We start from the raw sequence: 27649 nt of genomic DNA on the forward strand, positions 1-27649 counted from the left end.
TCACGCCCTGAGCCGAAGGCAGACGCTTAACCGCTGTGCCACCCAGGCGCCCCATGACCTGTTTAGACTTCTGTGCACTACGCACACACACACACACACACACACACGGAAAAAATCTATAAAGAAAATGAAATCTCATTTAAAAGATTTATAAAATTTACATTCTCCAAATTACACCAGTTTTCATTAAACTCAGACTTATTAATAGTAAAGTACTTTCATTATGTAATAGAAGTAACTTCGTGTTACTTATATCTCTCTTCATGACTAAATTTAAGGTTCAGTTACAAACACTTACAGAAATTAGTTGATTTTTAGCAGGTGTGTATTGGCTTTGAGGAATGAGTTTCTTTCCCGGCATTGTGGTACACTTACCGAAGTTTAGGACTTTGAATTGTTGTGGAACAATGTGGGAGGTAAAGATAGCTGGATCACACCTGGCCTGTCACCTACAGAGGCAAAACAGAAGCTTTGACCTCATTGGATTATTGGAAGGATGGACAATGTGACCTACGCAGGAGCACTTTGTAAATTTTAAAGTACTCTGCAGCCAAAACACCTTTCTTCATTTAATCTTCGTTGTCCTTGAAATAAGTACCGGAATGGAAATTTTTCAGTGGAAGTCTAGAGATTTGACTTACAAAACGTGTACTTGTATTACACATAAAAGAGTATGGTCCGAGAAAAATGGTTCTGTGTCATTTTAATGTAGTTATTTCCGATGATTGCTCTCTCTCCATGCCATCAGACTAGTGTTCAGGTATGTAGTGTTTACTGTTGCTCTCATCACCACGCTTATCCTCCAAGAATGTGTATGTGGACGCGTGTGTGCTTGGTGAGATTTTCGTTTTGTTCTCTTTTGTTGTTTATGGCGTGTCTGTGTTGTAGCAGTTTTTTTTGTTCTGTTTTGTTTCGGTTTTGGTTTGTTTACAGTACCTGTTCACGCTCCCTCATTCATCATTGTCTCACAGTGATATGGTAAAGCTCGTACGCGTCCCCAACGATGGAGGGCCTCTGGGAATCCACGTAGTGCCTTTCAGTGCTCGAGGCGGCAGGTAACGTATCCTGGAGGTTTTTAATTGAATCATAATGTTGAGTGTTTTATCTTCATTTATGCTCAGATACAGAGTGGTGTTGATTTAGCATATGCTTAATAGGAACGTTTTCGTTTGGGGCCAACTGCTCCTTCGTTCATACGTATACATCATAATCACAGAAAGCACTTACGCTGATGAAGAAATCAAGCATTTAAATGATTCTAATAATGTTATTGGTCACCACACGTCCCTGCAAACACTTTACTTGCCGTATATTGATGAAACATTTTAGAGTCAGAACTCCAGCTGAATTTGCAAAATTAAGGGAGAGCTTAAAGCACTTTTCTGGAAAAATTTATCCAGTAAAAATGATCTGGATAATTAGGTAATGATCATTTTAAATTCGTTTTTAGGTTTATTTAGTTCTTAAATTTTTGTAAGATTTTTATGATTATGTTTGAAAGTTTTAGAAGTTAAATAAGCTATCGACTTATTTCCTGCCATGTCGTCTGTGGTTCCTTCTCTTCAATCTCTACACACTCAGATGTCAGAATTTTGTACCATTAATGACTTCATTACTTTCTAGAATGTGTATCTTTAAAAACTTCAAATGTTATATGAGTTTCTTTTATTCTGCTGCTGCTTTCTGTGAAAAAACTATTGGGTTTATTAAAAATTTTGTTTTTATATCTTTAAATACTGTGAATTGATTTTGTTCAACTAATGGTTGAAGCATCTCTGACAGTAGCCAGTGAAACGCTCGCATCCTTGTCCTGGAGGAGTGAGCTGTTAAGTGGCTGAAGTTTGTGTCCTCTCTTCAATCCGCATCCAGTAATTACCCAGTGAAATATACTTATGAACTACTCGGCTTCTTATTTTGAACTTCTTCTTTCTTTTATTGTTATTATTATTATTATTATTTTTTTTTACTTCCTTTACACTGGGAGAAGAAAGGGGAAAGCGGCCTTAGACCACTGACTGAGAATGTAAGACATAGTTTACACTCTTGCCCACGAATTATAAACATCTAGTATATTGTAAGAAACAGATGGGCTGTCAGTGATTAAGTGTGTGATTAAATTATTTAATTTTGTTCGTGGAGTGTTTGAGCAATTGTGCTGCCTTCCCTGGTGAATGCTCCTAATGGTGGTGACTCCAGGTTTTACCTCTTTGGTAAAGCACATACTTTATGGAATGTCTGGAAGCTGAAACTTTGATTTACCTAGAACTCTGCTGGAGTAAGAGGCTTTGACAGTTAGTGTTACATAACAAGCTGTGAAATTCACCTTGAATTTTGAGGTGGTGTTATAGTCACAGGGCTGTGACTGCTTTCCCTTTTTTCCTCCTTCTCTTTGTTTATTTTTAAACTCCAGAGAAGCTTTGAAATTTCTTCAAGGTACTTTCATTTAAACACGCTTAGTTCTTTTTCAGAATGGCCTTTGCTTTATTTCCTTTAAGGAATACAATTTTAAATGATCTCAAAAGTTACATCTTTTTTCATATGTTTCATGAGTAGAAAAAAACGATAAGGTAAAGTGCATGGATTATAGCTTCCAAATATTAGTGTACCTTTATCTCCCTTTGCGATACAACTTTTCACAAATGAGATTTAATTGTGTATGCACCAGCTCTGAACCGGTATTTCATTTTTTGTTATTACTGAAGTATAATTGATGTACAATATTACGTTAGTTTCAGATGTTCAACATGGTGATTTGACGTTTGTATATATTGTGAAATGATCACCATAGTAAGTCTAGTTACCATGTGTCACCAAAGTTAATAATATTATTATCTGTACTCCCTGTGTTGCACATTACATCCCCATGACTTATTTATTTTATAACTGGAATTTTGTTCCTCTTGATCCCCTTCACCCATTTGAACCCCTGCCCCCCAAACTCCCTCTCCTACGGCAACTACCAGTCTGTTTTCTATGAGTCTGGTTTTGCTTTGTTTTGTTTGTTCATCTGTTTTGTGTTTTAGATTCAACATATAAGTGAAATCATGTGGTATTTGTCTTTCCCTATTTGACGTATTTCACTTACCTTAATAACTTCAAGGTCCACCCATGTCGTCACAAATGGCAAGATTTTATTCTTTTCTGTGGCTGAGTGGTGTCCATTGTAGATCTGTGCCACGTATTTATCCAGTCATCTATGGATGGACACTTGGATTGCTTCCATAGCTTGGCTATTGTAAATAGCTGAAATTAAGAGTCGGATACTCAACTGACTGTGTCACCCAGGCACCCCCTCCCCCGCCATTTGTTTATTTTTACTTTTGTTGTTCTTGCCTGTAGAGTCAGATAAAGTGTGTGTGTGTATTTGTGTCTATACACACACACACACACACACACACACACACACACACACACACATCACTAAGACCGATATCAAGGAGCTTACCACCTGTGTTTTCTTCTTGGATTTTTATGGCTTCAGGTCTTACATTCAACTCTTTAATCCATTTTTAGTTAAATTTTGCATATGCTTTAAGACAGTGGTCTAGTTTCATTCTTTTCATTCTTTTGCATGTAGCTGTCCAGTTTTCCCAACACCATTTGTTGACAAGACTGTCTTTTCCCCTTAACCAACTGTGCCACCCGGGCTCCCCTATCTTTAACTCTTGACGTTTATTTACGACATGTCTTGGTGTTGATCTTTCTGGGTCATCTCATTTGGGACTTTCTGTGCTTCCTGGACCTTGATATCTTTTTCCTTCTCCAGGTTAGGGAAGTTTTCAGCCATTATTTCTTCAGATAAGTTTTCTGCCCCCTTCTTTCTTTCTTCTCCTTCTGGGATTTGTATAATATGAGTGTAGTATGTTTGATATTTTCCCACAGATCCTTAAATCCATCCCCATTGAAATTATTTGTTGATCTTTTTCGGTTCTGTTTGGGTGATTCCCACTACCCTTTCAGGTCACGGATCGTTTTTCTGTGTCATCTAGCCTTGTGTTGATTCCATCCAGTGTATTTTTCACAGCAGTTATTGTATTCTTCTGCTCTGTGACTTGCATTTGGTACTTTCTTACATTTTTCTGTCTCCTTGTTGACGTTCTCGGTGTGTTCACCCACTTTCTTCTGACTTTAGGTAGCATCTTCATGACCATCGCTTTGAAGTTTTTCTCAGATAAATTATCTCTGTTTCATTGAGGATTTTTTCTGGGAATTTATTTTGTGCTTTCAGTTGGAACCTGTTCCTCTGTTTCCTCATTTTACTTGACTCTCTGTTTGTTTCTGTGCGTTTTGTGAAACAGCTATATCTCCCTGTCTTGGGGAGTGGCTCTGTGTAGGAGATGAACCTTAACATTTAACCTTAGCCTTGTACTTGGTTGTCTCTTGAGCTGTCGCTGCAATTCTTTCAGTTCTGTGGAGTCCAGAATTCTAATCCTCCCCACCCCACCTGAGGCTGGTGCTCAGGAACCATCCCCTGTGTGCACTATACCTGCCTGTTCAACCATGGCAGGGTTGCACGAGCAACTAAGGGTGCAAGGCATGGGCCTGCTCACCTGCTGCACCTGGAGGTGCTGGCAGTGGGAGAAGGGGCTACTTTCCCGTAGCTGTTAGTTGGCTAGAGTGAGGTACAAAAAAATGGTGCCCGCAATACTATCACTGGCAAAGTAGAAGTAACCTGTAAAAATGGCATCTGCCAGCATTCTGACCCTGGAGAGAAGACCAGCAGACTTCTACCCCTCTGGTAGATGCTTTAAGTTTAGCAAGTGAAATTCCTTCACCTATGGTCTAGACATTTTTCATACTGCTGCTTTTTGAGCCGGGTCCTGTGTGTGAGCCCCTTGAGAGGGAAATATTTGTTCTTGATAGCTCTGTGGTCCGCCTTAATGTAATTCCCGTTAGCTTTCAAAGCCAGACATTTTGGGGGTTCCTTGCTCTGGTGCAGGCCCGGAGGGTTGTGGTAGCTCGCGTGGAGTACAAACCCCTTGCTCCTCAGGGAGAAGCTGTGTATATGTATTGATTCATGTATGTATATCTTGATTTATATTTGTGTCGTGTTTTAAGATGTTTCCCAATTGTGGATCACTTTGCTGGGGTGTTTTGGCAAGAGCACATCTCTGTGTGGTCTTTTCATCCTTTCCTGTGGGATAGCTATTCAGCTGGTTCTCAAGTGCTTTTCTGATGGAACGGCTCCATATGTACCTGACTGCGTGTTGTGTCTTTGGGAGGACATGAGTTCGGGATCTTCCTACACTGCCCTCTTGAATCACTTTCTGCCCTCCCATTTAAATGAGACTTAACCAGTGTCTCAATTACAAGCATGTCATTTTCTGTCATTTATTACACATTTCCTCCCTCGATGTGAGAGGATATTAGGATAAAACAAATAGATGAAAAGCCTGGAGCAAAAGGAGAATAAGATAGAAAAGTAAATGTGGTATGGATTAATTCAATGGAAGCAATTTCACAGAATCCATCAGGCACTGGTTACCATGGTGTTTAGAGATACAGAACACATTGGAGTAGACAAGTATCCCTTTGCAGAACTCCGAGTTGTTTTATAACTGAATCATTTTTAAATCGCTGTTGATTTGGCATTTAAAGAAAATCTTGTGTAGCTTTCTTATATAAGGGACAAAGAGATTAAGAAAAGCAGGTTCTTTAGTCAACTCTTTCCAGGCATTACCAGTTTTCATATTGGGAAAGAACAGAAATATTTGTTTTTTTCCCTCAGTATTTGTATTGCATTTTTAAACTTCTGCATGGACTTGATAGTAATGGTTCTTCAGAGTTAGGTTGTTCTTGGGAAAGAAAAAACAGGCAGCTGCTCCGAAACATAGAAATCCGTCTTGAGGAGGCAGACACACCCATGGTCCTTGTTCTCAGAAATGCTTACAGGTAGATTCTTCTCATTCAGGCAGAAACCTTCCCAAGCGTTTACCGTCTGATGATTCCTGTGTTAGGTGCTAGGAAACAAAGATGAACAGGACATAGTCTTTCTCTAGAGATTTGCAGTAAAGATGGAGTGATGGCCAAGAAATCACACAATTGTAATTACGTGATAAATGTTGATATGTAATAGGTACTCTGTGAGTTGATAGAGGAAGAATTGTCTGAATTATGTAACTGAAGCTGGCTTGTTGCAGAAGATGATTTTGAATGTGATGACAGCTTATAAAGGGAGCTACCCCAGCTCCGTGGTGGCTGCAAGGGCGAATTAAGCCATGGAGTATAGCAGAAAGGAAGAAATTAAGTGGAACTCGTGAAGAAATTGCATATATATCTAGTGGGAATAAAAGAATACATATTCATGGGATGTAGGTTGAAATTTCCAAGAATAACTTCTCTTGTACAAAATTCCAATCATACTTGGGCCTTCTCAATTTTGGAGATAGGACTAATTGAATAACACTTACTGAATACTTATTTTTGTAAAAGTGACCCATATATGTCAGTGTTGCTTTCTGATTTGGACTTCAAAGTCAAAAATTCTAAGGAACAGTGTGGGATGTGAATTATATATCATAAAGAGAAGACACACAATGCAGGATGTCTCGAATACAAATATAATTCTGGAAAATAGGAAGAAACGTGAAGTCAATGTTAGAGAAATTCTTAAAGCCACTTAAGTATTATTATGGCCTGAGGGATAATGAAATTTGTTGAATAAGGATCTTGCTGGGCCTACTTAAAAAGACTATTTTCTGGAGTAAAGTAGGATGGTCTTTTTTGATTGGAGGCATCAATGACAGTTGGCATATGGTTGCTCATCCCCCAACCAGTGCCTCAGTACCTAGACATAGAGACAAACAGATGCCTAGAAAAGACAATGTTATCTTCCCCTTGATGCCATCTTTCTTTTTTTCTAAGTTTTTGTTTTTAAATTCCAGTTAGTTACAGTATAATATTAGTTTTAGGTATATAATATAGTGATTCAGCACTTCCGTATATCACCTGGTGCCCTCCTTCATCCCCATCAGCTATTTGACCCGTTCCCTACCCATCTATTCTCTGGGAACCATCAGTTTGTTCTCTGTAGTTAAGAGTCTGTTTCCTGGTTTCCTTCTCTCTCTTCTTCTTCTTCTTTTTTTTTTCTCTTTGCACATTTTTTTTTCTCTCCTAAATTCCACATATGAGTGACATCATATGGCATGTCTTTCTCTGACTGACTTACTTTGCTTAACATTATGTGCTCCAACTCCATCCATGTCATTGCAAATGACAAGATTTCATTCCTTTTTATGGCTGAGTAATAGTCCAGTGTGTGTGTGTGTGTGTGTGTGTGTGTGTGTGTGTGTGTGTGTGTATGTATTTATAAACCACATCTTTATCCATTCATCAGTCTATGGACACTTGGGCAGTTTCCACAATTTGGCTATTGTAGATAATGCTGCTGTAAATATTGGGATGCATGTATCTCTTTGAATTAGTATTCTTGTATTCTTTGGGTAAATAACTACCAGTGTAATTGTTGGATCGTAGGGTAGTTCTATTTTTAACCTTCTGAGAAACCTTCAGACTGTTTTCCAGAGTGGCTGCACCAGTTTGCTTTCCCACCAATGAATGCAGGAAGGTTCCCTTTTCTTCACATCCTTGCCAACACCTGTTGTTTCTTGTGTTGTTGATTTTAGCCATTCTGACAGGGGTGAGGTGATATCTCATTATAGTTTTGATCAGTTTTTCCCTGATGATGAGTGATGTTGAACATATTTTCATGTGTCTGTTGGCCATCTGGATGTCTTCTTTGGAAAAATGTCTATTCATGTCTTCTGCCCATTTTTAATTGCATTATTCTTTTTTTGGGTGTTGAATTTTGTAAGGTCTTTATATATTTTGGATGCTAATCCTTTATCAGATATGTTATTTGCAAATATCTTCTCTCATTCCATAGGTTGCCTTGTAGTTTGGTTGATTGTTTCCTTTGCTGTGATGCTGTTTTACTTTAGTCGTCATCTTGTGTGTATTTCAGAAATGAAGTTAACTGATTCCCATCCAGAACTCTTTATTCAGTTCATCACCTTGAAATCAGTTTTCACCTCACACATATAATTTGATTTCCTTCTGATGTAAATGTCAAACATAGCCTTCTTATTTAAATCACAAATGCTACTACTTTCAGGAAGGTTATTCCAAAAAATTGTCATTTCCTTTGGTAGAGAAACTGTGTTTTGTATTTTTTATATTTCTAGGACTTAGCCCATAGGTATTGGTCAGTAAAGCTTACTCAGTAAAAGTGTGAATGAACGTATGACTATCCACATGAGCTATGGCATTACTATGTTAAATTTAGATAAATACATATCCTGGTTTGATAGTTGATAATGAGTTTTTCTGAGGCTTTATAATAATGTAATGTAATGTTAGGTATTTAAAAAGCAAGATAAAAATGTATACTGTAGGCATTGGGTTTATGAAATTATAAGATTTAAATTTGGTTTTAAGGGACTTTAAAAGTCCAGTTGAAAAGTGTGTATATAAAAAAATCCATGCCATGTGTCGAAAGAACTGCATGCACGGGTGCCATAGGGACTTAGCAGAAGTATGGAAGCTGTCGTGTACCCTCAGTGGAGCAATAGAGCTTGATCTATTCTTTAAGGAAATATAGGAGTTACACAAGTGACATTCTGGAATGATATTCTTTCCCAGGAAGAGAATCTATGAAAGGAAGATGCCACATACACATGTGCATGATTTGGTAAGAAATAATGAGTCAAGGATTTGGAATAGAATTTATTATAAGATAGAGCTGGAGAGATTGTTACAAAGCACTTTATCAGTGACCGATGAGATTTCATTCAGTAAATAATGGAGAAATTGTTAAAGATTTTTAAGAAATATGACTGTATTTTTAAAAAAATAATAGTTACTCTTTTACCTGGACTCCACAGTATAACTTACAGTGGATATTATATCTCTGTTCCCCTGTGGAAACCAGTATGGATAAAACATCTTTTTCTTCTTCTTCTTCTTCTTCTTCTTCTTCTTCTTCTTCTTCTTCTTCTTCTTCTTCTTCTTCTTTAAGATTTTATTTATTTATTTGAGAGAGAGAGAGATAGTGACAGCACAAGCAGGGAGGAGAAGAAGAAGCGGGCTCCCAGCCGAGCGGGGAGCCTGATGCGGGACTCAATCCCAGGACCCTGAGATCATGACCTGAGCCAAAGGCAGACACTTCACCGACTGAGCCACCCAGGCATCCCAAAGCATATTATTCTTAATAAAGTGCAGTCTGTTTCTCTGCGTCTTTTCTGTAATGGACATTTCCCATTTATATACATTCTTCTTTATTCTTAGATCTATGGTCTTTGGAGTGTTCTTTCACAGTACTTTTCCTTATGCAAATAGTAGTTATAGGCTTGTGTTTCTTTTATCCAGCAAGTTTTTTGTTTGTTTTTATTTTTTTTTTAAAGATCTTGTATCTACCAGGCAGTATTCTTGTTTCTGTGCATATAGCAGATCAGGGTTTGGCAAACCCTTTATGGGGTCAGATATTCGATATTGTTGCCTTGTGGGTCACCGAGCGTCACTGAGCTTCTATTGCAAGTACGCAGTTCTGTCATTGTAGCATGAAAGCAACTGTAAGCAATGTATAGTGAAGTGAGTGTGGCTGTGTTCCAGCGAAGCTGCATTTATAAAAATAGGTGGCAGGCTGAATGTTGGCTCGTGGGCTGTAATTTGCCAGCCTTGCTCTAGAGAACCAAACAAATAAAAATGTCTGTCATCATGGAGTTTCTAGTCTAGTACTTTTGGTATCTAAAATCCCTTCTTCTCTGTTTCCTATTCATAATATTTGTGGGGGTGGGGCGAGTCGAAAATTTCATTGTCACTTGTAAGAAAGTCCTTCTGTTGTAATTGTATATTATTTCCTACCAACACGTATCCCTAAATCTCAGGAGTTCCCAAAAGAAGGCAAATTAGAAAAACAAACTCATTTAACATCCTCCGATTGATAGTAAGTATTCACAGAACTCTTCTTCCTATATCTGATTGTCAATCATGAGAACTTAGGAAAAATCGTAAGTCTTTAATTGGGAAAGCAAGCCCTGGAAAGGGAGGGTCTGGGTGTGTGTGTGTGTTTCTAGCTTTCTGCTAATGGCTCATGCTGGCTGTGCGTTATTAATCCCATCTCAGCTCACTTTCTGTAGATGAAGATGTTTATCTTCAACTTAATATTTAGAGTATCCGGTGCAGAGTCAACACTACAGTTTGTCAGTTGCCATAAAAAAGTTTCTTTTCATGACTTCTTCCCCTTGACTTTTTGCCTTATAATACATTAAAAAGTTAATTATCTTTCCAGAATTTTTTGTTACAAAGGTCGTGTTACCTTTCTGTCAGTCATTGACTAACTGCACTACGTTATCTTCATGTTATTGGCAGAGTAGTTGTTCAGAACAGTTCAAGTTTAAGACCAGGGATCTCTGGGACAGAACCCAGTTCTGTCTTTTGGTAGCGTGTAGCCTGAGCAACTTAGCTCTACTTAGCCTCAGTCTTCCCATCCAGGGGATGGGCACTCCTATGGCTTTGTATGGCCCAAATAGGAAAATACATGTGATTACAACGTAGCAACATTTAACAAAGTACTTGGCAGTGACAGCTAATAAGAATTGTATTTTATCTTCCATTTATCTTCCTGTTATGTGCCTTATAATTCCCTCCATGTTGCTTGTTGTTCTGGTTGTTAGATAGGTGCTGATTAGTCTATATAAGAGTGGAAATGATTATTTTTTTCTTCTGTTTTGACTCTGAGATGAGAATTTATCACTGTCATAAATTCAGGATTTGCAAAAACAGCTGACCCTGGGACAACATGGGTTTGAACTGTGTGGGTCCACTTGTAAATGGATTTTTCTCCTATAATACAGTAAAGTACTATAAATGTTTTTTGTCTTTCTTACGATTTTCTTGTTAACATTCTCTTTTCCTCAGCTTACTTTAAGAATACAGTATACAGTACACAGAAATGCAAAGTATGTGTTAATTGACGTATGTTATCGGCAACGGTAGGCTATTAGTAGTTAAATTTTTGGAAAGTCAAAAAGTTATATGCAGATTTTTTACTGCACTGGGGTCAGCAGCCCTAACTGCATTGTTCAAGGGTCAGCTGTATACACTGGTTTAGTTAGTTGAGTGTATATGTTGAGGAAGGATTATAGCCAGTTTGAATTTCATGGAGCTAGTTCATTTCAGATCATTGCAGAGCTTTGAAGTTATCATTTTTAAGAATAAATATGCTCTTTGAGTATTCAATTTTAATTTACTTCTGAGAAAACACAATTTAACTCTATCAACTGATCTGTAGCCTTTTGTCTGAAAGTTTTCAGTTGTGCATTCTTAGCTGTAGACTGTTTTAATAAAGGACCATATAAATACATTTGCTTTAGACAGAAAAATGTAGCTTACATTGAGATAAATCTTGATTCTTTCAATGTAGAAGTATGATGCCTGTCATTTCTGCCTTAAGGTGAAGGACTTCTCTATTTTTATTTACCTTTCTTTTGTTCTTTATCTCATCTATTAAAGATTTTAAAAACTTAAGATTTTTTTTTTTTTTAAACCTGGGACTTGTTTGAGCTTTCTTTTGTTTGTGTCTGCTCTGATGGTGACTGTGGTTCTCAGGATCACGTGTGGGTAATTGCTGGCCCCTCGTGTTTAGTGTTCTGTGAAGTGAGAGGGCCTTGCTGATGGGATCCCATTCTGCCCGCTCCTTCGCTGCCTTCATGGCAGTGGGGGTGTTTATACTGTGTCAGCTTTTATTAAGGTGAATTATGATCATTTCCATACAGCTGGGTGGCAGTTGTGGGAGTTTACGTTATCAAAGCAAAACTCAGACTTGCTTAGCCAATTTAGATGTCAATAAAACATTTGTTACTTATTTTCAGTTTTATCATTGGTTGTAATTTATACTTAGAATTGAAAATGTTAACATGTATGACTGAGTTTGTTTTAATTAAGTGTATAATTAGGCTAATGAACCTTGTAAAAATGTAGTGGTGCAATCCTTAATATAATCTAAGCAGTTAAATTTCTAATTATACATCCAAAATCATGTACAAAGATGCAGCATTTCAATGGCTTGCTTTCTGTGACTGTATTCTTCTTCTTTGTCCGTCCTCCCCTTTTTGGTAAGGAACATTGCTCAAAGCCACGAGAGAGGGCTTAAAGAAATATGTGTAGATTTGCATATTTTTATTGTAGGAAAATATTCAGAAGTGAGAATTGTACATATATAGTATTTTTTTCTCTAAATTTTGAAAAAATATAGGAAGTAGTAGAAATGGGGTAGGCTTGGGGATGTTTCAGATTTAACAGAGAAAAAATCTGTGTGCTCTAAAAGTGTATGTGCCAAGAAGGTTCTGTTTTTACACTCCCAGACCCTCCAGACATATCTTCATATATCTGCCCCGCCACATTAATAAATGCACCGATGTCCTTTGTCCTGTGTCTGTCAGCACAGCTCATTCGGGGAGTTCTGCTCCTGGATTGTTCCACTCGCAGAGCTCACCCCACTACCTCTTTTCCCTCTTCCTCTTCATAGTTTCTGCAAAGTGACTCCTTCTTCTTATGGAAAATGGTTGCCCCTGATAAGGAATTCTGGTACTAACTTCCTAGAAGAAAAACTAGTCTCTATCCCGGCACACAGACATGCCAAAATGCTTGGGACTTCATTATCTTCAATTATGTCTCTAATAAGTGTTCTAGGGACCACAACACCATAGGCGGTCAGATCTTTATTACTCCAGAACAAATACTAGTTGCTGGTTGAATTTGCTAAATACATACCTAAAATTTATTTTTAGTTATACTGTCTGAGATGGCTTTAAATTGAATGTGGTAGGTTTCTATGTGGAGTGTGGAAATCTGTCTGCTTGCACTCACCTTTTTCAGGAAGATGAAAGTGTTATAACTTCCCGTTGATTTCCCTTCAGAGGGTACTTTTCATTCTCAGCCTCGCTGTTATGTTATCAGTTCAATTTTCTTGTGAAGTTTTTTTGATAGTTCATTCCCATTCCTTTTGTAATCATTTTCACCTAGTGAAGCAAATGAGATAATTTTGCAGATTGTACCACTTTACTTTTAAATTAATCCATTCTTTTTGAGAGAATGATTCTAATAGTGTGGTCAAGTACTTAGAAATCAGCAGGCTACTAACTTATCCTTAATTCAGTCTGTTCCCTTGATTCCCTGATCACTTGCTGTGTTACTCAGGGTGAAATTCTTCCACCCCACCCCCGCCCCCAATCAGTTCTCTAGTCCCCAGCACTGAGAAAAAGGACTCCAAGATTTTTGCATCTATTTTAACAACTTTGGATTCTAAAAGCCTCATTTAATAAACTTCTGTTTATGCTGCATGTAAATGCGATGGTGTATTTATTTATGATTTGTAACATTTTTCACTGGGTATTAGGATTACTGATGAATTAGGCAATATAGGAAGACTTATTCAGAAAGACAAGCCATTGAATAAATGGAGCATGCCATGCCTTTTTACTTTGGATTATTATTCTAGAATGATTCCTGGGGGTGGGGGTGGGGAGTGGATTATAAAAGAAAAATGGTCATCTAGATGAATATAAATCCATAGACCTATTCATCTGAAAAATATTGATGCTGCTTGTAGAATTAAATTACATATTTCCAAGTTGTGTTATTTTAAACAGTGATAAATGCCGAAAGGATCTATCTGGGGTAAATTTGTAAATTCAAACAAATTTTCAGTACTAGTTAAGTGCTCAGTAATTTTCATTAAAATAGTTTGTCTCTGACTCCCTCTCTCTCTCTATATATATGTATGTATATCTATCTCTCTAGAAGTATTCTGTGGGCTATTTTAGAATACATAAAATATTTCAGAATACATAAAAGCATAATCATTATTCATCACTTTAGATTGCCGGGTATTGTAACCTTCCTGAGAAACCGCTCATGATTTCACCAGTTTCAAACTAATTACTTAACTGGAGTGACTCTTGGTGAGGCTTCCTTTTCCTGCACAGGGAATGCGTGCTCTCTGAGAAAGTGCTCTCGGTCCGTAGATATAGCTTGTAGCAACAGGTGTGGCACCACGTGTATGCTTGCTTCTGAGTGTCCGTGGGTGGCCGAGTCATCGTTTCCTTTAACATGGTTCTTTTACATGGTTGCTTCGATGGTGAAGTGGCCAAATGCCTTCTAGTTCTGATCCTGTCAATCACTGTGATTTAATTTGCCTTCTCAAATTATTTCCCCGCATTCAACAGAATCCTAGATGTATCTTAATAATTTGATTCCTCTCATGGCACATAGAAACACACTTACCCAATAGGGAAGAGCAGGGAGACAGATCGTGGCATGATGACATTTTAACAGTAACTTAATTATCGGTGGCGTATTGTGTATGATCGATCGCTTTCTTCCAAACAGGACTCAGACGGTTAGGTTGCTCATGCACTCTGTTGGTGTACTTTGCTCTTACCTTTGAGCTGAGAGGATTTTTATATTTGTTGAATTCCAGTAACTGGTAGTGAGTAACCAAAAATTACCTACGTGATAATGTTTTTGTCAGTCACTAAGATTTTTAGACTCATACTAGTAGGTACTAATCCTCAAACGGTGTAATTACAAAAGGTGATTTAAATACTATCTCCTCTGATTATTTTTGCAACTTGATGGACCTGACCTTAGTAAAACGTGCTGTACTATACTTAATGGTAAAAATTAAAATGAAGTTAAAGAATGACTCTATTCATGAAAGAAACAAATTTGAGCTGCAAAACAACAAGTGGGAAAGGACCCTTGCTTTCAAGTCAGTTTATTCCAGTTCAGTCATATATTTGGTATAAATAACATCTTCATGAGAAAAAGGATCCGAATCTAGATTTCCTTTCGCTCATATTCTATTTTGCAAAAAGTTTGTTAGAAACATGAGACTTGTTCGCCTCGGCTAAACGCGCTCCAGTTTTCATTCGTCAAGACCTTGCTACTAGTTAGGAGCTCGATCGTGCATTGCCGAATCCCAGCTTCTCTATCTCTCAGGAGTTTACAATGCACTAGGGGAGGGAAGATGTGTATCTAAGTACCAGTTACAGGGGAGCGGGATAAATGGCCACAGAGCAAATACCAATTACTGTAAGCGTTTAAAAGAGAAAGCTGTCTATTTGGGTATCTTTTTATTGGAAAGCCTATATAGGGCATGGCAAATTCTATTGGAAGATAGAGATCTCTATCTCTATCTGGGCTATTGGAAATATCTTTAATTTTGACAGGATTCTAAATTTGAGTATCTATATGGATATTGTCTCTAAATATTAGGATTATGAAAGAAAATCGAAGCTTTGGACAGGCCCAAAATCGGTTCATAAAAATTTTTAACGTGATCATCATATAGAATTTATGTTAGTAGCCATAAGGTCAGTCACAGCACCAGAACTAGGTAAACATTCCTGTTTCTTGTACTGTGGTCCCATAATGTTTGCCACTTGTCCCAGAATATCTAGAATGTTCTTTCTCTCATTCATACCATTAGTATTCGAGTACTAGTAAAGTACGCTGATAATTTTTGCTTTTTTATCTCCTTATCGGTCTCTAAAAGTTCATTCGGGCTCTTCTTTCAACCTGCAGTTTGAGCCACACATTGATGAGGTTTGAACCATTGACATTTGACCCTGTCACTGGCTTTCTCCTATTTGTCTTCACATGGGAATAATGGCAACAAATTTTTTACTTTTGGGAGACCTGACAAGTTTTGAAATTCAGAATATTAGGCACCATCAAATGCAGATGCCGAGAACGGCAACGTTCCTATTTTTCTTCGCCAATGCATAGTGCGCGAGGTTAACCTTTCCTGGTTACCAGCACTCTCGCAGGGGGACGGGGTTCCGTCAGCCGTGTTCCAGCTGGCTTAAAACAGAACACCGAGAGCTATCCACAAATACACGCTCAGCTGTGCTCCACACCGCGGTATCCACTGAACCATCATCGGGCGAGCTCTGTCTGAAGCAGTTCTGAGCAGAGAAGTACACGGCGTGTTTCAAAAACATGATCCTGACACCCAGAAACAACTTCTATTATTGAAAGGCTCCATTTCTGTACTTCACTTGTACTGTTGTGCTTTTTGTGTTGGTGTTATTTTCAAATGTATTAATAACGATTTAATGCACTCCTTTATCAGGAAGTCTTTGTAAATATAATACCAGCATTAAAGCAGGAGGGCATTGTGCATGGTAGAAATATTACATGTGTAACGATTTGCATTCTTAATGTTCCAGAACCCTGGGGTTATTAGTAAAACGATTGGAGAAAGGTGGTAAAGCTGAACAAGAAAACCTTTTTCATGAGAATGATTGCATTGTCAGGATTAATGATGGCGACCTTCGAAATAGAAGATTTGAACAGTAAGTGGGAGTCGGCTTTCGGCATGAGAGAGTGCGGTCCATTGAAATGCTTCAAACAACGTGTCTGTCTCTGTCTTTATAGTAGAGAGGAGTATTTTCTGTCATTATCTAGCTTTTAAAAATTTAATCAAACTCCAGGTAATTACTACCATTAGACTATATTTCAAAATGCCCTCCGACTGACAGAGCACTTCTTAAAATATTATGGGCCCAATTTAGACTTCACAATTTTGCTACTTCCTCACCTTTTGGAAAATTTGCCAGCGTGCTAGGTTTTATTACACTTTAACCCACATTTCCAACTTTGTTGCGTGTGATGACTCCCCGTATAAATAAGCAGAGAAAAGCTCCTTTGAACCACAGTGTGGTCTACTCTGATTTTCTTTGTCCTGTTTCAAGTCCTTATTCAATTGCAAAGATAAGAGTTGTCCAATGCCTATCAAACAAGGCAAGAGTGAGCAGAAATCAAAAGGACTTCGTGTAGGATCTGAGTCGGGAACCAGCATGAGGGGGAGCAGTTTCTCGGGTTGGTCCTGGGGTAGCACTGGGACCAACACTCTTCACATTTTGAGTCCCTGAGGCCACCTTGGTGTTCTTGAGAATTTTGCATTCATGTTGCTGATAATGGGTAGTTGATTTCTATAGTTTTTGAAGTGTATTTATTTCTTCAAAAACTCAAGTGGTCCCACGTAATAAAATGTACTTTTTAAACATATTGGATAATGTTGTGGAGAGAAGATTGTTTGCAATTATAATACCTCTGTCGTGCTTAGAACTATTATTTAATAATTTGTGATTGAGAGCACAGGATCTTATCTGTAGTTATAGATAATGTTGTCATTTTTAGTAAGAGAATGAGAAATTTATATTTGGAGAAACAGCGATGCTTCTACCTAGAGCTCGCAAACTTGATTGATAAATGGGATATTAGAATTTTGTTTTTCAGTTTCAACAAAGTCTGTCAGTTCTTGTTGCTTAATTAGTATACTTAATTAAGCTCATAATATCTTCTAGTCTGCCAGTCTTAATTTGCTAATTTTCCATTCCTTCTCAAACCCAGAGCACAGCATATGTTTCGCCAAGCCATGCGTACACCCACCATTTGGTTCCATGTGGTTCCGGCAGCAAATAAAGAGCAGTACGAACAACTATCCCAAAGTGAGAAGAACAGTTACTATCCAAGCCGCTTCAGTCCGGACAGCCAGTATATCGATAACAGGGGTGGGAATAGTGCAGGACTTTCGGCACTGCCGCGAGCCCCCAGATCGAACCACCCGCCCGAGCAGATAGACTCGCACCCCCGACTACTACCTCAGAGCACACACCCCTCCGGAAAACCGCCATCAGCTCCGGCCCCGGCACCGCAAAATGTATTTAGTACAAATGTAAGCAGTGGTTATAACACCAAAAAAATAGGCAAGAGGCTTAATATCCAGCTGAAGAAAGGTATGACCCACCTTGTTTTGTTTTATGGAATGTATTTTATTTTATTTTATTTTTGTTTTATTTTATTTTAAAGATTTTATATATTTGAGAGAGAAAGAGCACAGAGGGGGAGTAGGGGAGGGAGAAGCAGACTCCCCACGGAGCAGGGAGCCTGATGCGGGGCTGGATCCCAGGACCCCGGGATCTCGACCTGAGCTGAAGGCAGACCCTTAACTGACTGAGCCACCCAGGCGCCCCTATGGAATTTATTTTAAAAATCAAATCGATCATTCCATTATTACAGGAAAGAACTTATATAGTGACTTTAAAAAGTACTTAAAATTGTAGTTTGTATGCTTTACAGATTCATTTTGCTATATTAGAATTAAAATGTGAAGTTCAGAGAAAATTAGGCTCTAAAAATAACTTTCTGTGAACACGGTAGGACTTACTACTGTGGTAAAACTTTCTGGTAAGGGAGGAAATTGGTTTCAGGCTATACTATTAAGCCCAAAATAATAGTGAGGACTTGAATGTTTTGATCACCCCACTCGAAGAGGACGTCAGAGCTCCTCCATTTTAACCCCATCATTTTGGTAAGGGCAAGTGATTGATTGATTGAAAGGTGTTAGTGGTTCATAGTAGAAAGTAGGTTCACCCAGCAGATGGCTCCTTGTCTGCTACTTTTCCAGAATATTATACTGCTTTCCTTCCTTAAGATGACTAGGGAAATTCTAATGGACCTTGCTAACTCTTTATTACCTATGCCTTTTATCAGTTTACTTATTTACGTGTGCTTTCCATAGACTGTGCATCCTTGTGTATTAGGAAGCATGCTTTTCCGTTTTGTTCTTGACGACTCAGAGCAGGCTGCTGGGCGTGATTTTCTGATTTCCAAACACTGTCCCCTCTAGGCACTGAGTTACACTTTTGCTGTTAATCACCCGTTTTGGCTGAGCGTTCTGATAAATTTTAAAATCATCTCTTTCAAAATGGTGTCATAAAGAATATTTCTGTTTTTTTTTTTTTTTTTAAAGATTTTATTTATTTGACAGAGATAGAGACAGCCAGCGAGAGAGGGAACACAAGCAGGGGGAGTGGGAGAGGAAGAAGCAGGCTCATAGCGGAGGAGCCTGATGTGGGGCTCGATCCCATAACGCCGGGATCACGCCCTGAGCCGAAGGCAGACGCCCAACCGCTGTGCCACCCAGGCGCCCCAGAATATTTCTGTTTTTATGAGCTCAGCCAACTCCTACAGTTAGGTGAAAATGAATCCAAGAGAGGTTGAGTGATTTCCTTAAGTCACATGGCTGTTGGCAGCAGAATCTTACTAGAACATTTTCCATATCCTGACATTTAGACCATTCTTTCCATTTGGGGTAAGGTTTACAAGGTTGTAAACTCTGAGATTCCTATTTCCTTTCTAATCATATTCTTTCATTGAACTTTATGTGAACCACAAACTCCTTATTTCTGGTTACTGACTTTTAAGCTCCAAATACTTGGTTGACATGATCAGGAATTGACAGCTTTACTCCATTTTTGAAACCTCTTACAAATGCAGAGTTATGTCAGCATAAACCCCTTTTACCTTTGTTAATTCCTAAATGAGATAAGTATCAGATCCTGTCTTCCTCTTTCTCTACTCAAATGACAGGCCCTTGTTTTTAAGCAAAAACACGGTAAGAACCACAAACGGAATTGTATAAAAAATAAAATTCTGCTTGGAATCGCTCAACAGGAAAAATATTTTACTTGGCCGTTGTCAAAGATATTAGTTCATAAATATCTTTGCCCTCTTACACTAACAGGCATAATTATGGTTTTTCACACAATTATATTTTAACAACTTATGATACAATATGAACTTTTAAGTGAAATGAAATTTTACTTGCCATTAAAAGAGGCATTCTTTTGAAGACAGAAATTAACAGTTTTATTTTAATAGCATTTCAATGATATGATTACATTGACACTGCTAATTGAGAAAGACTGCGCTCAATCATCAAGATCAGGAAAATGGAAACAGTGGTTTTCTTTTAAACGTTTTTCTGACTTTGAGTATTCTAAATGATGTAGAGCCTCATAGCTCTATCCTGATTTTTATTTACTGTGAGAACATGTGACAAAAGGCGGAAACCAACTGTGCATTCTGTCAATACTTACAAATATTTTATATGAAAAATTAAGTTTATGTTAAATAAGAGTGAAGAATGCTGATTCTCTTTGATCAGTACTGAATACAGATATTTTAATAATAATGATTGTATGACAATGAACAAGCTTTCACTGTAGCTTACAGATAAGACTTTTACCAATTACGATCGTTAAATTTAACATTTTTAATGACGTACATCAAAAACATAGGGTGTGTCTGTGTTACACTTTAAATTCAGTTCAAAGTGAAGTGACATGCTTTGAATGACAGTTCTTTCATAAACTGAGAGCAGTTCTATGTGCTAAGTGGAGAAGCCTTTGTGATAATGATTCTTAGGCATAATTTAGGAACCATGTCATATAAACATGACAAAGTAGAATAGCCCTTATGTACTTGCTTCCATAATTATGATTTCTTAATATTTATTGCCATTTTGCCATTCTCAGATACCCTGCTCTTTTGTAGAAATTAGCTTTTTAATAAAGTCAGAGGAGAAGGTCAGTAATCTGTTTCAGTCAGTGCAAAATGTTTTGTTGGCTTTGCTATATGAAAATTGATATCTATTTATCTTTCTTTTAAAGGTCACTGCCTGAACTTTTAGCTTACAGATTTAGGGGTTATTGCTGATATTTTAATAGTATTGAGGTTCATATAACAGTTAGTCTTTGTAGTTCATACAAATTAATATTGCAAAAGGAGAATAATTTAGAATTCTTTCTTAATAAATGTTATTGCAAGTCATTAGAGTTTCATGAAAGCACAGAGACATATGGAAAAGTCCCAGCAGAATAATTAGGAAAATTTCATATAGACGAGATGCCATTCAAGTCTTCAACCCAGAAGACTCAAGAAATTAACAGTCCAGGCACATTAAGGTGACTGTAGACTTGAACTAAATGAACGTTTTGTTTGTACTTGAGAATGTAGATGGTAGGTTTTGTTACAGGTATAACTATGGGGTATTTTCTTCATATTAACTTTATGTTTCTTCTTTAACCCACGTTTTCATTCATAGTTACTTGCCCATATTTATTTACTTACAAATTTGTACCCGTGCTTCTAGTTTTGTACTGAGTGCTGCATCAAATTAATGCCTCCTTCCACAGATTTTGCACCTTAATGTAGCTCTTTATTCTTCCCACATGAGCAAGTATTTGTCCTAGTATCATTTTGACTGAAGTGGAGCCTAATATTGCTAAATAAGTAATTTTTTGAAAACCTCCAGTAGAAATTAATCATTATTAGAAGTGTCATAAAAATTGTGTGATTCATTAGAAATGTGTTTAGTCTTGACATTTTTTCTTGGCTCATTTTGGCTTGTTGCATGTTAGTTCTAGTAACATGTGACCCCTTTTCTATATTGTATTGCATTTATGAGTGCCTGTCAGGGCAGCTGCTGAAGCCCCTACAATTGAAATTATACAGCCCAGCACAGTGATCTGCAAATGCCTTATTAATTTCAGTGCCTTTAAACATAATATGATGGTCCTTAGACTTGGTAGCTATGATCTGAGTTGAGGTCTTCCCGAGGTAATTTGCCTTTGTTTTTTATTTTTAAAATTTTATTTATTTTGTTTTAATTATAGTGTTGGGAGGTTCCTTATCTAGAAAAATTTGTTTTCACTCTTTCTTTTCTGTCTTCCTAATCATTGTCTCTTTCCTTGCTCCTCCTCCTCCCTTTAAATCTAGATACCATGATTGCACCATATTAATTGATATTTGAGGTACTATGGGTTTTAACAGATTTTTTTTTCCCACACGGAGAAATTAAGTTTATTTCACATCAGACATTTCGACCAGTTTAAAAATAAAAACTTTTAGCAGTCATATTTGTGTGTTACCTGTCATCTGTCTTGGACTAGATTCCCATTTCCTCTTCGAGGATTTTGATACATATAAGCCATTTAAACCTTTCCTAATTTAGTTTGTTTTGAAAAAGCTATTCAAACTTTTAAAGTATTAAAAGCGATGTAGGCCACTGTGAAAGTTACAAAATGTCACGCTGAGGTAGAGAATAACGAAATCTTTCTGTGCCAGACACCTGTGAAATTCAAGGTATCCCTGTATTTACTTTTCTTGTTGTCATTACGTATCTAGGTTCAGAAGGCCTGGGATTCAGCATCACTTCCCGAGATGTAACAATAGGTGGCTCAGCTCCAATTTATGTGAAGAACATCCTCCCAAGAGGGGCTGCCATCCAGGATGGCCGACTTAAGGCCGGAGATAGACTTATAGAGGTGAGTGACTTCCAAGTCCAAAGTTCCATCATTCTTAAAAAGTTCCGTTTTCAGGGGTCAGTTCTTTTTCACGAAATCTTCATAAATATAAAATTAAATTATATATTTTAGCAGAAGCATGCATCATAAAGCAGCGTATTTCTGCTTTACTTCAACGTGTTTCCATGTTATTTGATGAGAAATATCTTTTCATTGAGTGTACTCATAAATTTTGAGTTACTCAGACATTTGGTTTATGAGATAACATAACATTTGTCATTATGTAAGTACAGTGTCTGTTAGGTTCTATCTAGATGGCTTTAAATTTGTGTCTGGCAATGTAGAAATGATATCTACTTTGTAATCAGAACAGAGACAAACGAAGTAAATGAAAACAGTGTGTCCTGATGAGAGGAAATTTTGAAATGGCAGTGTGGAGAATGAATTGAGACATAAAAATCAAATGTCAGAAAAAAAAATAGTTTTTCACAATTTTCTTTCTGTACCTCATGAGTTTCGGTTCATTGGTCTTTGAGGCCATCTTAGACATACATAAGCATACATAGATGTTTCTGTGTGTGTGATTGCCTGTGTATGTAGATGTAAAAGGAAGAAAGATGGAGAAAAACAGTCGCTTTTCTTAGTGTTTCCTTCAGACAACGTAATCTGTATTCCCAGCAGCAGATACCACCTTTCCTAATTGTTAACTGGCATTCAGACACTAATGTTAAGGTACGTTTTTGTGGCGTTACCCTCTCTTCTTTACTCGTAGCTTCATATGTAGTTTTGAATTCCCCAGATCAAGCTCTCCTAAAGATCTCTTGAGAAGTAATGGAGCAAAGGATTGCCTTCCAGATTTTTCTACGGCTACATTTTGGGCCTAGAGTTCTTAAATCTTACTCCTTTCCTTTGTTTCTTGTTCTTGTGACACCATTTTTAAAAGGGGTCCTGGTAGAGGCTAAATAGAAGGAAAGGTTCGAGTATAAATTATATTTAGAGTGTTGTTTCCAGAAAGGGCCACTTGTCCTTGGGGCACAGATTGAGTAGCACTGGTCCAAGTTTTCGGCGGTAGCTTGTTTTATGTAGTAGGAGGCTCAGCTGGGACTTGAATGGAGTCGTCTTTGCCTCTGAGTCCAAAACATGTCTGTCCTCCTCTCTCTGGCACCAGCCCCACCTTCCTTCTTTCTCGTTGAGTCTCTTTCCTCCCATAATTGCCTACTTTCAACACATCACAAAGGCTTTTGTTTTTCTTTTTGAGCAGTGAGAAGAGCCTGCGGCCTCTGTTTCTTCAGAGTTAGGCTTTATTTTCTGTAGATATCAGCTTTATTTGAAACTACATTTTCACACGTCTTAAACCCAACTTTCTAGTATCTGTAGTCGTATCTACACAGTGTTAACAGTTTGTGGGCAGGTTTTCTGAGCATCTGGATATTTGGAAGCATCAAGTCACTCTTTCTTTTTATTATCTAGAAATTTTTCCTTTCTATGAACCTGTTACTACTTACCTGTTTCGTCCAGTCACTTAAATAGTAGTACATTGAGCAGTAGAAGATGGTTTTTAATGGAGAGGGAAAGCTTCCAGAACATATTTTAACTACAGGGTAATTTTGATATTACAGTTTAAATAATGTACTTTATTGCCACGGACAGAATGTTATTTTTCTCTAAAGTGAATACTGTCGAATAGTTTTTAAAATAAATTTTCACTCTTACTTCTTTTAAATATATATAGTGCTTTCCGATAATGTTGTTATACTTCCTAAAGGTAAAAATAATGAGATTCCCCAGAAATTGGTTATTTCAAATCTCTCTTTTTCTTTTTTTGGGGGGGAGGATTCTCTTAAAACATTGAAAAATATTGAGGTATTGCTACCTCAAAATATTGTTACCCCTCTATAAAGATTATTATTAGTTTGTATTCTTTAATGTGTGTCTTTTAGGGGAAAAAAAGCTATCTTTATAAGTTTCAGTGAAATTTCATTGAAAGTTTTACCAAAATATTTTGATGTGTTTTTACTATTCCCTTTAACCTTTTTGTTTTGGTATAAGATAATCTATGGTACATAAGGCCATCAAAGATATCTCAGTCCAAAGCCGTTAAGTTTTGTATTAACACGATTAATTTGGATATATTTGTTGGTTACTTGTTACTTGTTAATGCTCTGGTGGCTGTGACTTTTGGCTTATTCGTGAACGCTGGAAGATTTACTAGTCCTGTCTCACTTCTAGATACCTAGGCTATGTTTCATTATTAGCTACAGCAGCCTGGTGGTTACCCGATCGTGGCAGAATTTACCACAGAATGAACTGTGCTCCATAGGACACATGATACATTCTAGGATGTGTGTCTTTTCTTCTGTCGTATGTTTGCACAGCATTGCAGCTGAAAACTTTTTATTTGTTTTAGGTAAATGGAGTAGATTTAGCAGGCAAATCCCAAGAGGAAGTTGTTTCCCTGTTGAGAAGCACCAAGATGGAAGGGACCGTGAGCCTTCTGGTCTTTCGCCAAGAAGATGCCTTCCACCCAAGGGAACTGGTGTGTAAATTTAGAGCAGATGAAAGATTTCTGATGCACAAGAGCCAGGGATCTGGGCTAGCCACCTGATGGCCAGTGTTTATCAAGACATTTTCCAAATAGTTTCTATATTTTATATATCTTTCAGCCTTAACTTAGAATAAGCATTCTTTTGTTATATTCGTTCAGTTTCGAAGATAGATATCCACAATATTGAGTGTAGGGGTATTTAAAAATCAAATTGAAAGGATATTTTCTAGGACAGCAAATGTTTATTAGTGAATGCTTTCAGATGGACTGATTGAATACAGAGACGTTGATTATTTCATAACTGTCACTTCAAAGGCTGTTGTTGAAAACTTGCCATCTTCTCCACTACATATGACAAATGTTCATATTTCAGATTTTCATAGTACATCTAGCTAAGCCAAGTAAACCTTCTTGCTTACTGTTATATGAAAAGGAGTACCTTAATTAGAGTGTTACCATTGAAAGTAAGGAGACCTGAGTGGTAATAAGCCCCATGGCCATTAATTACTAATATTGACATTATTTGGAATGACATAGATGAAATAAAAAGGCATTTGTTTGCAATTCATTTCATTTTTCAAATGTGTATCAATATGTCTAAATATAAGAGGTATTTACATAGTATTGGTGTGAATGAAATATGTATACTAAGTTGACATAGTTTGAATGTTTTTCTGCAAGAAGTGCCAGGTTTCATTTATTATGTAAAAACAACATAATTGGAGGAATCACTTTTATCTTTTGATGTGCTAAGAAAAATGTTTTATTCCCAGTACAAGTGGCATTTTAAATATTTCAAAATAGATTTTAGTTGGGAGATTTTAGAGCATTTGACATTTCTTTCAGTCAGTTTCCAGCTTTACCAACAATTAATTCATATATACTGGAGTGGCAAGGTTTTAGGGGCACAGTTCCCAAATTTGTCCCGTTGCCCTAAATGTCTTAGGCTCATATTTCAGGTACGGATGTGTCATGGTTAATAAAATTTTCCTTTTATTCTGAGCCAGATAGGTTTCAGTGTAGGAATACCCCACCCTCTGGTTACACAAATTTACTGTGATTTCATGGAATTTCTGATTGTGATAGGCCTGAAAGCCGAACGCTTGTGTTTTAAGTAGATTTTGAAAATTATAAAAAGTCTTTATTTCTATTTTAAAATGTTGAATGCATTATTTCCCAATTTAAATTCTGTTTTCCATCTTCCCCCCACTGTTATCCAATTTTGTGCTTAAAATGCCACCTGATCCTAAATCTGGAGATGTCTCTATTAAATTGTAAATGAGCCCTTAAAAAAAAAAAAAATCCTAAGCTTTCGATGTGATTTGCTGAAGCCTTCCGTCTTCGTCAGTCTATCTTAGCCTGGGTAATAGTTAGCATTATCAGATTGCCAAAGCTTAAGCCCTGCTCTCGGGCAGCCCTTCTCCGACTCAGTGCCAACATCTAGCCAGCGTAAGGTGATTCGGGTTCTTCTTGTCCAATTTTGATCTTCCAGGCTTCTGTTTTCCCCTTCTGCTGCCTAGTTTTTTTTCTTGGTTATTTAATTTATTGCTTGTGAGCTTTTCATTAAGGAGTGAGCCAGTAGGCCGTCAGTCTATTATTCATGTTGCAGCTGCTTTTTAAGATTTCAAAGAATAAAATTCTGAAAACTTCAAGGGGAGGGGGGTGCATGTAAAATGATCTTTGAATCCAATTAACAAAACTCTTTTCCGCTGTTTGGGGTGTCTGTGTTTAAATTCTGTGTCTAAAACAAAATACTGTTATCAATATGTGCCTTTTTAAAATAAATCAACCTTCTAAATATCTATGCAATTAAAGCAACTCTATAATATGTGAAAAAAATCACATTTATAATCTGTGTAATATTTTAAAGTATCATACTTGTGGTTCAGACTGCAGTTAAGACTGATAGTATCTGGTGTAGCTATCAAATTATAATATACCTTATAACTTAGATGTAGTTGGGGAAATTTAAAACAACAACAACAGTAACAAAAACCCACCCAGAATTAAAAACAGTGCCATGAATAGAGAGCCAGTCTGGTGAGATTTGTCTTCCTCCAAATACTAAAGTCATGATATACTGTGAGTGAACAAGGAAAAATTTACAGAAAATCAGAAAGATTTCTTAAAACACACAGCCACACACACAGAAGATAATACAACCACATCAGTGAAAGTTTGGAAGACAGAGTCATACGTCATCCATAATATAATCACCCTCTATGTATTTCGTGGGTTTTAAGAACCAACAAAATTTCCTTTAAAGTCAAGCTTTGTGTCCCTGTGTGTTGAAGATGGCTTTGGTCAGTCTGTATTTATATTTCTCTTCAATTCTTCTAGAATGCAGAGCCAAGCCAGATGCAGATCCCAAAAGAAACGGTAAGAGCTTTGTCTTTTGCAGGGCGCAGATATGTTGGAGAGAGAAATGGAACTAACTTCTGACTAATTAAATATGAAGTTACTTGTCCTCCCTTTTCCTGGCTCATAATAGATACTACGTAGGTTCATTAAACTCCAAAGTGGTCTCATCTTAAGCTGACTTACTGGTACTACCGCAGATGGAGAATATTTCGGGATTACTTTTGGGTAGACAGGGATAGAGCAGAGAAAGACATTAGAGTAGTTTCTTGTCACCTTCACAGTCAGAGGGACCAAAAGTTGGTAAGTGTAGTAGTTTGACATAAATATAAAAGACTTTATGAGTTACGAAATGTTATATTTTAAGTGGCTACTAGGGGGAAAAAAGTAAAAAAGAAAACTTGATTCAGACACAGAATAATAGGGAAGGCTAAAAGCACAATAAAAGTGTATCATATGCAGGAAGACTAAAGTGATATGTCAGTAATTAGGCACAACATATTAGTTGTCATAATAACTTACAGTTATTTTAAGTATTTTATTAAAAGTTATTATAGCATATTAAAATGGGTAATTTCTCTTCATAAAA

General features: G+C 37.2%; 1 protein-coding gene across 15 annotated transcripts in view; it reads left to right on the forward strand.

The window, feature by feature from the left end:
* Positions 1-27649, forward strand: part of PARD3 (par-3 family cell polarity regulator) — a 636797-nt gene that overhangs the window by 358867 nt on the left and 250281 nt on the right. For 9 of the 15 annotated variants that reach the window (XM_045786400.2, XM_045786399.2, XM_045786391.2 and 6 more), the window contains 6 exons: positions 972-1055; positions 16233-16358; positions 17419-17804; positions 22039-22178; positions 24565-24693; positions 27043-27081. In XM_045786400.2, coding sequence (XP_045642356.2) covers positions 972-1055; positions 16233-16358; positions 17419-17804; positions 22039-22178; positions 24565-24693; positions 27043-27081 — 904 coding nt within the window. The remainder of the gene's footprint in view (positions 1-971; positions 1056-16232; positions 16359-17418; positions 17805-22038; positions 22179-24564; positions 24694-27042; positions 27082-27649) is intronic. The other 6 variants (XM_045786404.2, XM_045786403.2, XM_045786394.2 and 3 more) reach the window with 1 other exon arrangement.

The sequence above is a fragment of the Ursus americanus genome, chromosome 31 (assembly GCF_024610735.1).
Source record: "Ursus americanus isolate L20-20 chromosome 31, mUrsAme1.1.p, whole genome shotgun sequence".
NCBI classification, from domain to species: Eukaryota; Metazoa; Chordata; class Mammalia; order Carnivora; family Ursidae; genus Ursus; species Ursus americanus.